The sequence below is a fragment of the Limulus polyphemus genome, unplaced genomic scaffold (assembly GCF_000517525.1).
Source record: "Limulus polyphemus unplaced genomic scaffold, Limulus_polyphemus-2.1.2 Scaffold10827, whole genome shotgun sequence".
Lineage (NCBI taxonomy): Eukaryota > Metazoa > Arthropoda > Merostomata > Xiphosura > Limulidae > Limulus > Limulus polyphemus.
In genome coordinates this window covers 1,051-15,374 of record NW_013676437.1, presented here as the reverse complement: position 1 = coordinate 15,374, position 14,324 = coordinate 1,051, and the positions used below count along the sequence as shown (strand labels likewise).

The 14,324-nt window shown below is 33.6% G+C and overlaps 1 protein-coding gene across 1 annotated transcript; it reads left to right on the top strand.

The window, feature by feature from the left end:
• Nucleotides 1–289: 289 nt before the first annotated feature.
• On the top strand, nucleotides 290–13,772 carry LOC106476540 (N-acetylglucosamine-1-phosphotransferase subunits alpha/beta-like; the record flags this gene model as incomplete). Its single annotated transcript, XM_013937191.1, has 3 exons — nucleotides 290–406; nucleotides 9,518–9,717; nucleotides 13,570–13,772. Coding segments are annotated over 3 exons (520 nt in total), but the record flags the coding sequence as incomplete, so codon positions are not given.
• Nucleotides 13,773–14,324: the final 552 nt, after the last annotated feature.

The following is a 14,324-nucleotide window of genomic DNA, read 5'->3' as shown; positions in this document are numbered from 1 at the left end:
TCTTCACACAACTGAATGCACTTAGTTCAAAGTGTAGAGTAGATGCAGTCATCTTCACACAACTGAATGCACTTAATTTAGGGTGTGGACTAGATGCAGTCATCGTCACACAACTTAATGCACTTTGTTTAGAGTGTGGACTTGAGCATTCACTTTCACACTGAATGTTTAACTAACTAGGAATTATTTCCCCCTCAAATTTTGAAATTATCCTTTTTTAAGCCTATTAGTTTTGTGTTTTAAAACTTATGTCAAGTAAAATGTTAAAAAAAAAGATTTGTTGTTTCAGGCTTTGCCAGTATGTGCCAATAGATGCTGTTTATACCTGGGTGAACGGGACAGATCCGAAGCTTTTGGCTGAATTGCTACATGTCAAAGAAAGTTTAATTCTCCATGTGAATTCAAGGTAATTGTGGCTTATTTCTGATGACATGTACGTTTACATGTATCCTGTTATTGTTGTTTCTTATAGAGTACATGTTTCATAGCTAATGAGTTGCAAAGTAATACTATACTGTAAATGGAGATAAAATGGTATAAAATGCAAATATTATGAGCTGCACAATAGTAGAGTTTTGTATGGACAGTTTATACTGATTGGCTGTTATCCCGACAGTCATTGCCATTACAACATAATGCTTTAAGAATAAAAGCACTGTTCTCAGCAGTAATGTAGTGAATCCATTTAGGGCTCCCAGGACAAATACCACATGAGAAATGTATCAAAGTTTTGGTTGATGAATGTAGTAATGAACAATAATGTGTTTTATGGCAGAGCGGAGGATACTATCACTGTCCATGTACCTGGAGGGGAGTATTAAGACTGTGGGCTGCATATCAGCTAGTGTTGTTGGAGATCTAAGCAATACTAATGGTACCTTGACTGCTGACAGGTACATGCATAAACTTTTCCATCATATTATTCCCATAAAAGCAAGATTTGTTTGCCAGGGATTCATATTCCAGCAAGACTCTGATCTCAAATATGCACCAAATGATACTTGGCAGTGAAAATACTTTATGGGACAGAAACATTTATGGTTTGTCTTATTCATTATGAAACAAATAATATTCAATCTTTATGGGATTACCCGGAAACTGAGATGGTAAAAACAGCAACTTAGTGACTTTGCTGAATTGTGTGGAGTAATACAAGACATGTGGAACAATTCTTCACAGTAATAAGTTAATAAACTTGTATTAACATAAAAACAAATATAATACTCTATTTAAACAAATACAAAATACTAGTACATTATACAACTTCTTTGCTTTTTTTTGTATTTTCCATTATAAAATATTATCTTACTTTTATTATAAGTTGAACAATAACTTATGGTTACACATTGCGAAATTTGTATGTCTATCATTTGTGTATTTCTATAATTATTTCCAATAGTTTGCATTTTATGTACGTTATATGCTTTATGTAGCTGTTAGGTTAAGAATATATAATATGTTTCTTACAGATTTTGTGTTTCTTGTAAATTGTTAATTAAGAAAAGGTTTTGATAGATTTTGTGTTTCTTATATCTAGTAAGTTAAAAAGTTAGAATGTGTTTCTTGTAGAGTTTGCATTTTTCATGACTAGTAAGATAAGAAGTCACATTGTATATTTTGTGAATTTTTTGTTTTTTGTAGCCAGTGAATTAACAAGGTAGAATGTGTTTCTTATGTGGCATATTCAGACAAAAATTAATTTATTTAAGAGTAGTGGAATAGGTCCACAGAATAATTTTAACAGGAGATTTGATCATGATATTTATTATGAAGTTATGATAAATCTCTGAATAGCACTTTCACAAGAATTAATGAAATAGTGTTTGTATACAAAATAAATTACAAAATGAACAATTTTTATCAGTATCACACTTAACACAAACTGTGTGTATGTGTGCTTGATACTGACACATGGATGGTCACTTTTATTGGATTCTTTTTTAAACTGCTTACTCTTCAAGATCGTTTTCCAGACTGATTAAATTAAACTTCCCCTCTTCACAAGAAATATTGTATCCACCCAAAACAATAGCACTACTCATGTGACTGGTCATTCTCAATCCAACATAGGTGAGGCTGTAACCTCGAGATCTTATCCAAACTACCACTGAAGGACACTAATGTCAACATTCTTGCATGTAGTACAATATTACAGCAATATCTTCCACAGGTAGAACAGATTTTATCTTCTCAAGAATAACAAAGGAACAAAGACAGCTAGAATGAGATGAACTTAACAGGTTCTTTGGCCACATGTGTGAAACCTACACGTGGTAAATACCAAAATAATATTATAATAATACAACAAGATAGAAACATATACCGCACTTTTCTCTCTTCCCTCTTTCAGGTTTGTCCTCAAGCTGACAATTAATCTGATGAACTGCAAACTCCTGCTCTGGTTGAAGAGTGAACTAATGTTCTTTTGCTCCTGCAGTAACTTACAGACCATACATATATTACAACCTTTGAACAAAGAAGACCATTACAAATTATACTGAACAAAAATACCCTTTCTGAAACAATAGACTTGCATCTCTGTACACAGTAGCTAATTCTCGTGAATTTGCCTTTGAGATTTTGCCCATGTTACTGGCCTAAAACTATCTCCAATCTAAGAAATGTTATAATGTGACCTGCACTAATGCATGATGTAATTATCATGTGAAAGTAGCCATCCACCAGTAGTGGATCCCCATAATCACTTGCACCTGAAATTAACATTATTCTTTTCCTTGGCGCTGTCTTTAACAGATCTGTTTCTTTAAGTTTAAATTTAATCAGTTTCATGAGGTTTGCATTACCTTTTCACAGTGTTGACTTTATTTGGTTTCTTTTTAGTTTGACTTAACCTTGATTTAATGTTATGTTGCCACTAAATAACTTAAGAAAAAATTGATCTGAAAAATTGCTGCAATGACCATGAGTTCTCAAGTGACAATGACTAATACATCATTATTAGGTTTTGGTAATGTTGATAACACTTCCCTTCCTTTATCTGTAGACACTGGAGACTTCATTGACTTTGAAAGATGTTACTGCTTTAGTTCATTGTGTCATGAGTTCTCAGATGCCTTTCTTGCCTCTTTACATGTTGGGGACAATGTTTCTCTTCCAAATTACTTTGTGGATTTGCTTACTCAGGATTGTTCATTACTTTTCTCTTTTTCTATGTCTTTTAATTCTTCTTATTCCTTACTATGTGACTCTCATGCTGAAGACTCTTTGTTTTTTCCTTTTTCTCCAGGCATACAAGCTCAGGTTGACACGTTTCTGGATCAGTTTCGTTCCTACTCTCAAATGCTTCAACCTCCTTTGGCATGACTTATGGCCTTTTTCTTTTTATGTTCTTGGGTTCCCAACCCTGAAGTCTCTTCTACCTGCTTGGTGGACTGATCCTTTGTCTTCAATAACACTTTCTAGTTTTCATTTGTCCCATATTTGCCTTTTTCATACCCATTTTCTTCATTACCTATTCTCTCTACATCTCCTATGTGAAGCCCTTCACTGTGATCCTGATAGTTTTGTATTCCATCTTCTGCCTTTTTCCTGCTTACTTAGTTCCCCTGTTATTGGGACCTTCTTCAATGTTATGCCCTTCTCACTCTCATTTTTTTCCCCATTTTTACCTCTGTGACCTTAGTTTTGCTACTTTACTTTAGTCTTCAGAGGTATTCCTAAAACCTTGGAGACTCGCGCCAAGGCTGTCTGATACCGGTCTTTCCTTTAGTCCTTGGTTTTTGTCTCTCACAGTCTCATCAGTCCGTTGCCACTCCTCAAACTTGCTTGGTTCATTGCTGCTCCTTGATCTTGTGAGCCCTTCAACTCTCTCTCTATTCAACTTTTTCTTGTCCTTCTGTCACTTCTTGTCATCCCTCCTCTAATCAAGTTGCTGTCAAATATTCCATCTGTGACTCTATCCTTTTGTACCTAGTCGGCTCAGGCCCTGTACTGACTAGTGGGTCATTCAGGCTCTTACACAGTCCTTCTCTTAACTTATCATCTCTTCCTCCTCTGTCCTCTTATCCTGTTGCTTTTCCTTCTCTATCCAATCTTCTGTATCTTAAGGATACTGTATAAGATCTCTGAGACATCATAACCATCAATAGAGTCATTAGGCCCTCTCCAGGGTTTTATTCCCATATGTTTGTTGTCCCCTAAAAGACTGGGGACTGGTGTCCTGTCATCGACCTTTCCTCTCTTACAGCCACTGGTGGTTCCTAGGTTCAATATGGAGTTTCTTCCTTTCTTTTGGCCACTTTCCCTATGACTTTGGTTGACTAAGGTTGATGTCTTGGATGCCTTTCTCCATATTCTCATTGCTTTGTTTTCACATTGTGTACCATTCACTAGGATTAGGTGTACCAGTTTTGAGCTCTCCCCTTGGCATCACTTCAGCTCTTTATGTCTATATCTGAGTCATGAAAGCATATGCTCATCATGCCCACAGTCTTGGACTTCATTTACATTATTACATGAATCACTGGTTCCTCCTCAGCCATGTTGCTTCTCCTTCAAAAGATGGCTTGTCATGTTTTCCAAGTTGTTCCTGACTTAGAACTGGTCCATCTTGGAGCCATTTTCAGTATTTGACACAGTCGTGCTGAGAATTCCCTATTCATCTGTTAGAAATGGAGTATCTAGTCACCTGGACTCTTACCTTTCCTATACTTCCTGCACAAGTGGTTCTATGTCTTTTGGGGAATCTTTATATCTCTGGCTCTTCTTGTCTCTCTAGGCCAGACCCACATGAGGCTTCTTCACTGGATATTGAGCAACCATTGGAAAATGTTGTGATCCTCTGGTCTCTCTTGGTGGTTGGATCATGCCATTACTACAGTTGGTGTTTCACTTCTCCCTCCTGACTGGATATTCCTTCTCTTTACCAACTCATCTCTTATTTGTTGGGTCGCATCTCTGGATGACTGCACAACCTTTGGGTTTGGCCTCATGTGGAGCACACCTTTTTTTATTAATATCCTGGAACTCTTGGCTATCCATTGGGTATGTTTTTATTTTCTACCTTGTGGATAATTTGGTTATGATCCACTCTGACAATTCTAAGGTCAATTAACAGGATGGGACTTGCTCCAGGGACTTTGCTTCCATACATTGGACTTTCTGTTTTAGGTCCACTCATATCAGGTTTGTCTGAGAGCCTGTTGTGTCTTGGAAGCTTTAAACTTGGTGGTGGATCAATTCCCTCAACCATACAAGATTTTTCCTATGGAGTGGATACTCCATCCACAGGTATTTCATTGGATTTGTTCCCAGTTAGGCATACCAACGATCAATGCCTTTGTCACTCCTCTCAGTACCAAACTCACCCCTCTTCTGGTTCCTGGTACCTCACTCAACAACTCTATGTGTGGATGCCCTTAGCCAGGACTGGTCTAATCTCATTCTGTATGGGTACTTTCCTACTGTCTTCACCCTTGTGTCTTGACAATAATTTTTGACACTCCTTGTCAGGTCACGTTTGTAGCACCTTTTTGGCTGGCTCAGTCTTCATTTTCTCTTCTTCACCACCTGGCATCCAGGTCACTTCTTCCTCTGCTAAAATCTTAGTCACTCTTACTTTAACTTTGTATATCTTTCTTTTATGTCTTTTCATTTTCATAAGTGAGATTTTCCAGTTCTTTGCTCTCAGGTCAGGTTTCTCTAGAAATTATCCTTCTATTATCCTATTTTACTCTCTCTGTCTTTCAGCAAAAGTAGTAACTAAACCAGTGTTTTAAAATTCAAATTACAAAATTGGATATTAAATTATGAAATTCAGACTACCATGAAGAGTTTCAGAAAATTTGATTATGACACAAGGTTGATTGGAGGTTGTCAAAGTTCAGTGGCACACTGTGAACATTCAACATACCACTTGACACAAAAAAATTGACATTTAGATATTTTTTTTTTAATATTTACTTTTAAATTAAGAAATTGAGTAATGTATAATACTAAAATAAATTTGAATTATAATCTACAGTCTGATACCAAACTTAATGACATAAATACATAAAATAGTTGTTCAATAACATTGTGAATATGAGCCAACAAATGGGATGACATGGCCTTCAAACCATGTAGAAAGGTTTAAACTTTGTTTGACTTATTCAAGTTACTTTAACACTACATGATAAACACTGATTAATCTAAAATACTATTTTAATAATAGTGGAAATCTCTTCTTAATGTAAAAATTACCAAAAATTTGGTTACAGTGTTACAAAGCTACCTTTTAACTGGTATCATACAATCATTGTAAAAATGAAACATTACTGCATTGTTATTAATTGTTAACACAATAATAGAATACTGTCTGAATAGACTTCCAAGTTTTATTCTTATTAATTCTCTAATGGTTTGTAAACTTTGTAAGATGAAAGTTATTACTATCAAAAGTTATATTTTACAAAATAAATAGTATGAATAGAATTAAATAAATCTTATTCGAACCTTTTTGTTGTTTGACTTTAAATTTACACTACTTGAATAATATAAAAAATACTAGGTTTTTACTTTTGCCTAATAAAGATCATTCATTTCCCTTGATTGGTTACAAAGTGAGAGGTATACGACAGTAGTGTTGGGGCTGTATCCATCATAAACATTTTAGAAATGATATATTTAGTGTAATTCATGAAGGAAAATAAAAAGCTGCAATATATATATATATATATTTATCCTCAATTTTCAAGCATTTCCCTTGTACAGGTTAAAACACTTACTAAGAAAGCAGCTTTGAAAGTACCAATAAAGAAAGTTTAAATATGATTGATTAAAGTTACAATTAGACTACCAATTAGACTATTAATAGAGTAAAAATTATGGGTTTACTGTTCTTTTTTATAGCTTCTGTAAACAATCCTTTCATTTCCTTTGGTTTGTGAGCTGTGAAAGTATCTGTGCTTTAAATTATGTAGGTTCAAGAAATCAATTTAACACAAAAATACAATACCTGAGCACGTTTGAAAGGTGGACCTTAGGTTATAGGTAGCATATGTTGTTTATACAGTATAGAAATTGTTTTGTTGACAGTACAATTCAGTCAGTACAAATTAACTTTTATTGTCCAGTTTACATAAAGAATCAATATGCAGTCTGTCCACTAACAGCTCCATGAGGTGTTTGGCAGGGGCTGTTTACAACCCATAGACATTTTTCAAAAATGAAGGACTAGTTATTACATGTATGTTAAGTAAGAGATATCTCGAGACTAGTGGCATGTCTGAAAGGTGGACTCGTGAGGAATAGTTACTGTGTATAGAGAATAGAGTGTATCTATTGGAAATTACTTTATATGAATAGAAAAATAAACTGTAACAGATACAAGAAAATGTTTAATACTGAAAATTAGTACCCTTCAGCAATAATGTTCAATCCAAACACAATAAAAAAAAGCAAAATCTTACTTTATTAAAAGCCTTTTAAGAAGGAAATAATGCATAAAGAAAACCCTTCATAATGAACAGAGTAACCTTTTACACAGTCAGTGATTATTGATCTTTTCTAATCAATTACTATATCTTCCAGTACTAACTAATTTTTTTCAACCACTACATTATTCTAACATTTTGCACTTTTTAAAATAATTTTTGGTATCATATTATTGATAACCTTTTCACCATTTGCACATTTTGCAAAAAACCAAAAAAAAACAATTGTATTTGAAAAACTATTTTCACATAGTTCTTTTTAAGATGAACTGGATATTTCCTACTTGCCAAATGAATTGCTAATATCAACCAACTACCAACATGAGGTTGCTATTATGTTTGTTTTTAAACTATGCTGTAATCCCACACTGATTTTCTGTAAATGAAATAAATTGATAATTAAATAATGAAAATATATTACCATCATTGATAATTGTAATAATGTTTTTATTTCCAATTTTTTATGATTGAATTTAGAAATAATTAAGTAGCTAGTTAGCCAATTTATTTAAGTACCTTGTTTGAATAAAAACAATATTCAGTAAAGAATGTTTTGCAGTTGACTACCATACTAATTAAACAGTAAACTTTTCTGATATGATGACAGTTTTATTTGGTGAACATTAAAAAAAAAACTTGTACTTGCAAACATTGCAACTCAATAATACTATACTATGTCTATTAAAAACAAACCAAACATCAACAAGATACCTTTATTAAGTCTTGACTAATCTCCAGTCATGTGACTGCTTAATACTGTATATATATATTTCTTTGTCTAGGTACATTACTTGTACCTGATGATGGAAAAACCTTCTCCAAATTATGTACATTTATTACTGTATCAAATTGGTAATAAAGTTTTCTTTCTTATCCATTCAACACATTTCTATACTGTATAAACAACATATCATACTGTTGTGTATGTGGTCGTTTGTTAATTTCTGGTATAAATTCTCTCCGAGAAACTTCAGCAATACAGTCCTTTTTTAATTAAAACTAGTTTATTCTTTCTCGATACAGCTTTGCAATACACAGAATTTCCACAGTCACTTTAAACTGGCTACTTTTATGAACACACTCTATAAATCACAGTGATTCACACACTTTACTTACGGCTTTACTCGATTATCTCTATCTTCAATCTCTCTGTCTATCTGCAATTATTTGCTGGGTTTATATACTGAAATAGAGGGTGCCTAGAAAAGACTAGAGTTGCCAGGAGAAGTCACAATCCTTCGAGAATCGCATGACGTGTTACTAGCGTCACGTGACTTCCGCTGTCGTAACACTGCCCCTTCCTTAGTATTTGTTGTCAATAATAGGACATTTCCTGATATAGCAGATGAACCCCACGTAAAGGAGAAGCCAACGAGATGTAGACCAGTACGGAAGAAGATATGCCGTTAAGATTAAGAATTTTAATTTTGTGTTTGTAAGTTCTGTACATTTAATCAAGTTATTGTTAATTATCTATTGGTTTAATGTAAGTTTAATGTAAGTGGCTATTGTTTGGGACGAACAATACTAAGGAAGGGGCAGTGTTACGACAGCGGAGATGAAGTGACGCTGGTAACACGTGATAAGTGTCTAGAAGGTTCATGAAGAGGCGAGTGCATTCTAGATGCCTCTATTCTTGTATATAAGCACGGAAAATAAAGCAAGAATTTAATTAGATAGCAGACAGAGATAGGGAGACAGATAATTGAGTCAAGTCGTAAGTAAAGTGCGTGAATTGTTGTGAATTATAGTGTGTGTTTTTAGTGTGTGTATAGTCTGTGATTAATGAAACATGGTCTTGGTGATTGACATGTACAATAGAAAGTGTGAAGATGTGTGACTTTTGCCATCTTCTATGTTACATTGAAAGTTGTAAGTGTTGAGCATCAGAATCAGAGCAGTCATTGATGAAAGTAGTAATTAGAAATGCAGCATGAGTCTGGGAAAATCGTTTGTTTAAATATTCCTCTGTTTTACAATAGTATTTAGTGACAAATGTATAAGTTGAACATTTAATTAAAGTTTTCACATGTAAGTTTTAATTATTGTATTAAATGGCTAAGGATGTGTTTTGATTTTACCAGTGTCAGTTGCAGCTATTCACATTGTGTACCATCACATTTAGTGCTTGTTAGACCATCACTCCCATCAGGACTATTGGTGTCAGATTTAGAAGAAATTGACTTAATGTTTAGTTATGTTTCAAGAACGTTTGTGGTAGAAAGCTATATTGGAAACAAGAAGAGCAACTTGACTGTTCTGGACTTTGGTAACATTGACACAGGTTAGTGACAGTTCTCTTTCATTGTGAAATGTAACAAATCCTAAACAATGGAAAGTGTTTGCTTAGAACTATATTTACTATAAATCAGTAATTATTTTAGAACCAAATAAAGCAAGAATATTTGTATTTTAAACATCTGTACCCTCATTTTGTTTGAAATTTATTTTTTAATATAAGGCTATCAGCACAACAAACATTGATGTATTTAATTTTAATGATATATTTTAATTTTTAAAACAATTATGCCCAGAATATTGTTAAAGTATGCAAAATATTGTTGCAGTGCTTTTCTTTTCTTTGTTGATCCTTTTAACTTATTCTGGTAAAAGTATTTAAATGTTCATTCCATGTGATGAGAACAATTTACTCTTTTTCCTCCTTTTAATGTTTCTACAAACTTGAACAAACTACACATTTAAAATGTAGCTTACAACACTGCCTCATTCTGGATTGTGAAGACCCTTGAACAATCCTAATGCAAAAAATATAACACTATGCTAAGTTGTCCATTCACAAAGTTGTTTTAATACTGACTAGTGATTCACTTGTGTTACCTTGTTAGTCCTTCTCTGACTGACGCATCTTCAAAGATGGTTACAGTGGATGACCTTTGGTTTAGATTGCCCGTCTTTCCAGATTTTTTTCATTATGATACATGGCTCTTGCAAACAACTGTCAACTTTAATTATAGTATTTTGGCACTTGTGTATAAAGTTAAAATCATCAATAATATTCAACGTTAAACTGGTACACAATTAAAAACAATTTCTAATTGTGTACCAGTTTAACGTTGAATAGTATTTATGATTTTAACTGTCAACTTTGTCTTCTCTTGCAACAAGAGCGGTTCAACCGAACTAAGTCATCTCAGTGAAATCATTCATATCATGGCTTCCTTTTGTTCTATCACAAGTCTTTCCTGGATGATATATTTCACTATTACAGCTTCATCAAGAACTTTTGGCAACCTACAAGTTTGCTTATCCAGTTGAAACTAATTTTAGTATGACATCTTTATTCTTCACATCCACGAGAGCTATTCCAACCACCAATTTTTCAAGACATGGTTGAGTATTTGGTTCCACTAGGCACCACACACTAGATGAAAAATTTTTATTAATAATTCTTGGTGTGACTATTTCACTTGGTGTCCATTCTCACTGTTGTCACTGAAAGTTCAATCTCTGGTATAGTAATTTCCATGTATTTTACAGGGATTTCCTGGTGATAGACTATGCGACTATCTGATGCGAGCCTAACATTGCATCTAAGTGTCCACATGAAGTCAGTTCCCAATATCCACTCTTTTTCAGTGTCAATCATCCACACGTCATGAGGTGTAGAGAAGCTTCCTACCATAAGGGTAACTTCCATCTTCCCTTTTGCTAGAACTTTATGTTCATCTTGTGTTTGTATTGATCTCTCTTCTTTCTTCATCACTGGAGGAAATTTTACATCTTTTATTAACAAATTGGGGTGAGAACAGCTGTAGATTTGGAACCAGTGTCAATCAGCATGCTACAGGGTTTATAATAATAGACTTGTGGATGATTTTTCTCTGATAATGAACATCCTTTCTCATTGAGTATTTCCAGCTGATCTTCACGTTGTTCCTTTGATCTGATTGGGCTGGATATCCTTGGCTTGATAACAACTATTAATTCCTGACAGTTTTGGCTTGGTTTCAAACACATAACACTTACCAGAATTAACTCTTTCTGGTAGCCTTTGAGAGCTCCTATTCAATAAAGGCTTGTATCTACAGACAATGGTTTATTTCCTCCATTCTGTTTTACTAGTTGTAATATTATCTTTTGGTTTGTTTCCTTTTCTTTTTTACTAGTTCTAACAGCTATCATCTTTTGGTTTGTTTCCTCTGTTCTGTTCATTATTTTTGGCAAACTCTCCATTGACTTGTCATTTCTCCTCGTGTGGTTATCGAGTTCACTTCAAGTTTTTGTTTCATAGAGCGGCTCTTCACCCACGGTAGCCGGTTGTTTTCTGGTCTGCAGCCGGTTGTGACGATGTCCTCATGGATAAGCTCATCTATGCTTTTCTCAGAGAGACAATGAGGCACTTCTTGGGTGTGAATTATACTTTTTCTCTAACCGAGTCAATTTTTGTTATGACCAGGTATGAAGTGGTAAGTTCTATCCAGTCATTAGAGAAGAAGAAGCCTGCAGTAATAGTTGCTGCGATTGTACCTTAGAAGGATTGTCTTACTCTATCAAGTTGAGCCAGATTGTTTATTTATCCAGCTGTACACTGATTGAAGTGGAAGTAACCAAAGCTAGTGGTAGTACTACATACCACAGTTGAAAACAACTTTGTGGCTATCATCACATTTCAAATTGTTGGTTCAGGATTGTGCAGACAGTCTAGATCCACTGTAACAAAAACAACTCAGTGACTCGTTGGTTTAATGTGATATTGTATTTGTTTTAATTAATTTTAATCATATTAATGATTATTTATGGCCATATTCTCCATCATTATCTACTGTAAAGAAGTTCTTGTAATAGATCATTGTATTACAGAAACTAGTGAAATTAAGATTAGAGGCATTAGTGAAGTTCAGATGTGTCTCTTGTAAGATGCATTGTGATAAATTTCAAATCTTACTAGAGACATCAGTGAAGCTCAGACGTGCCTCTTGTAAGACACATTATGATGACTTTAAAACCTTACTAGAGACATCAGTGAAGTTCAGATGTGTCTCTTGTAAGATGCATTGTGATAAATTTCAAATCTTACTAGAGACATCAGTGAAGCTCAGACGTGCCTCTTGTAAGACACATTATGATGACTTTAAAACCTTACTAGAGACATCAGTGAAGTTCAGATGTGTCTCTTGTGAGACACATTGTGATGAATTTCAAACCTTACTAGAGATATTAGTGAATTTTGGACGTGTCCCTTGTGAGACACATTGTGATGAATTTCAAACCTTACTAGAGATATCAGTGAAGTTCAGACATGTGTCTCTTGTAAAACACATTGTGATAAATTTCAAACCTTACTAGAGACATTAGTGAATTTTGGACTTGTCTCTTGTAAGACACATTGTGATTAATTGTTGTTTAAGACTCATAATGTCAAAATACTTTTATATGCAAGATTTTGACCCTCTTACTGGACTCTTCATTGGGCGACAAAGTACTGATCGATAAAAATTCATTGAACTGACAGAGTAACAAACATAACACGTATGTAACTCACATGTAAAGCAAAATATAGCTCCAAAACAGTTAAAGTGCATGTCACCAAGTGGTCAATCAGTTGAGGCATATAAACATGCAGGGTTGGAGATTGTTTCAAGTACAAGGTACAAATCCTGCATGTTGCAGTAGAGGGAAATGTTTTTAGGGCAGCCATGGGATAAATCTGAATTATTTGTCAGTGAGTATAAATGTTTATTTGGATATATCTGAACTATGCAGCACAAGGGTTAAACAATCTAAACTATACAGCAGAGGGTTAAATATTTTGTTTATATTTATATATATATATTTAATATTTATATATATTTAATATTTAGATATTTAGATATATTATATGTTTAGTTTTGTAAACATTACAACAGTATTGTTGTATGTGGAGTATTTCATTTAATTGTCTTTTATTATACATTTTGTTTATATTAAAGTAGTATTATAATCATATATTGTTTTGTTTTCAACATAACATAAATATAGTTTTTTATGGTTTTTTATAAATTGGTTATGTGTTTTTATATAACACGTGCCTCTTTATGAATTTAATATATACATAGAAATTTCAAAAAATATATAAATAAATATATCACTGTCTTTGTAATGAACAGAATGTTTACAAAGTGATTTTTTGTTTCAGCAAACATAGCTTTAGCCAAAGGAAATTTTGAATTGAATGGGCTGAATTATACAATGAATGCAGGTTTCATTACTGATGAACATCAATCAGAGAACATGTTTACTTTAAGCAATGTTGTTATAATGAGCAAAGTGCCATCTGGAAATTCTGTTGAAACCATTATGGAAAAACTGCCAGATGACTTGGTAACTATTATTGAAAGTGTAAGTACCTGACTTTCCTGCTACCTATTTAAGTTTAAAAGTACAGCCTTATTTGCTGATAAAGTGACATAACCCACAATGTGAGATAACCCACAGGAAGTGGATATTTTTTGTGGAACATTTGTTTAAATTATTTTGATAAAATAAGTAGAAAAGTGGAGAAATAAAACAGCTGAAGCAATAACATTGATTAACCTGGTACAGATTGGATAATTGGTTATATGGAAGATTACTGCCAGCTAAGTTGCTATAGCAACTAGGACTGTGATTTTGAAGTACCTTGTCAAGCTAGGAATAGGCTATGTTGGAGTTTATACTCATTTAACTGTTTTGGAATAGAAGGTAATTAAAGTTGGTTGAAGTATGTTCATGAGTTAGTATGATATATTTATATAATAGGTACACAATGGGTTGATGTAGAACAGGGTTAAGTATATTTATATAATAGGTACACAACGGGTTGATGTAGAAGTTGGGTAAGGTATATTTTTGTAAGAGATACTCAACGGATTGATGTAGAAGTTGGGTAAGGTATATTTTTGTAAGAGATAC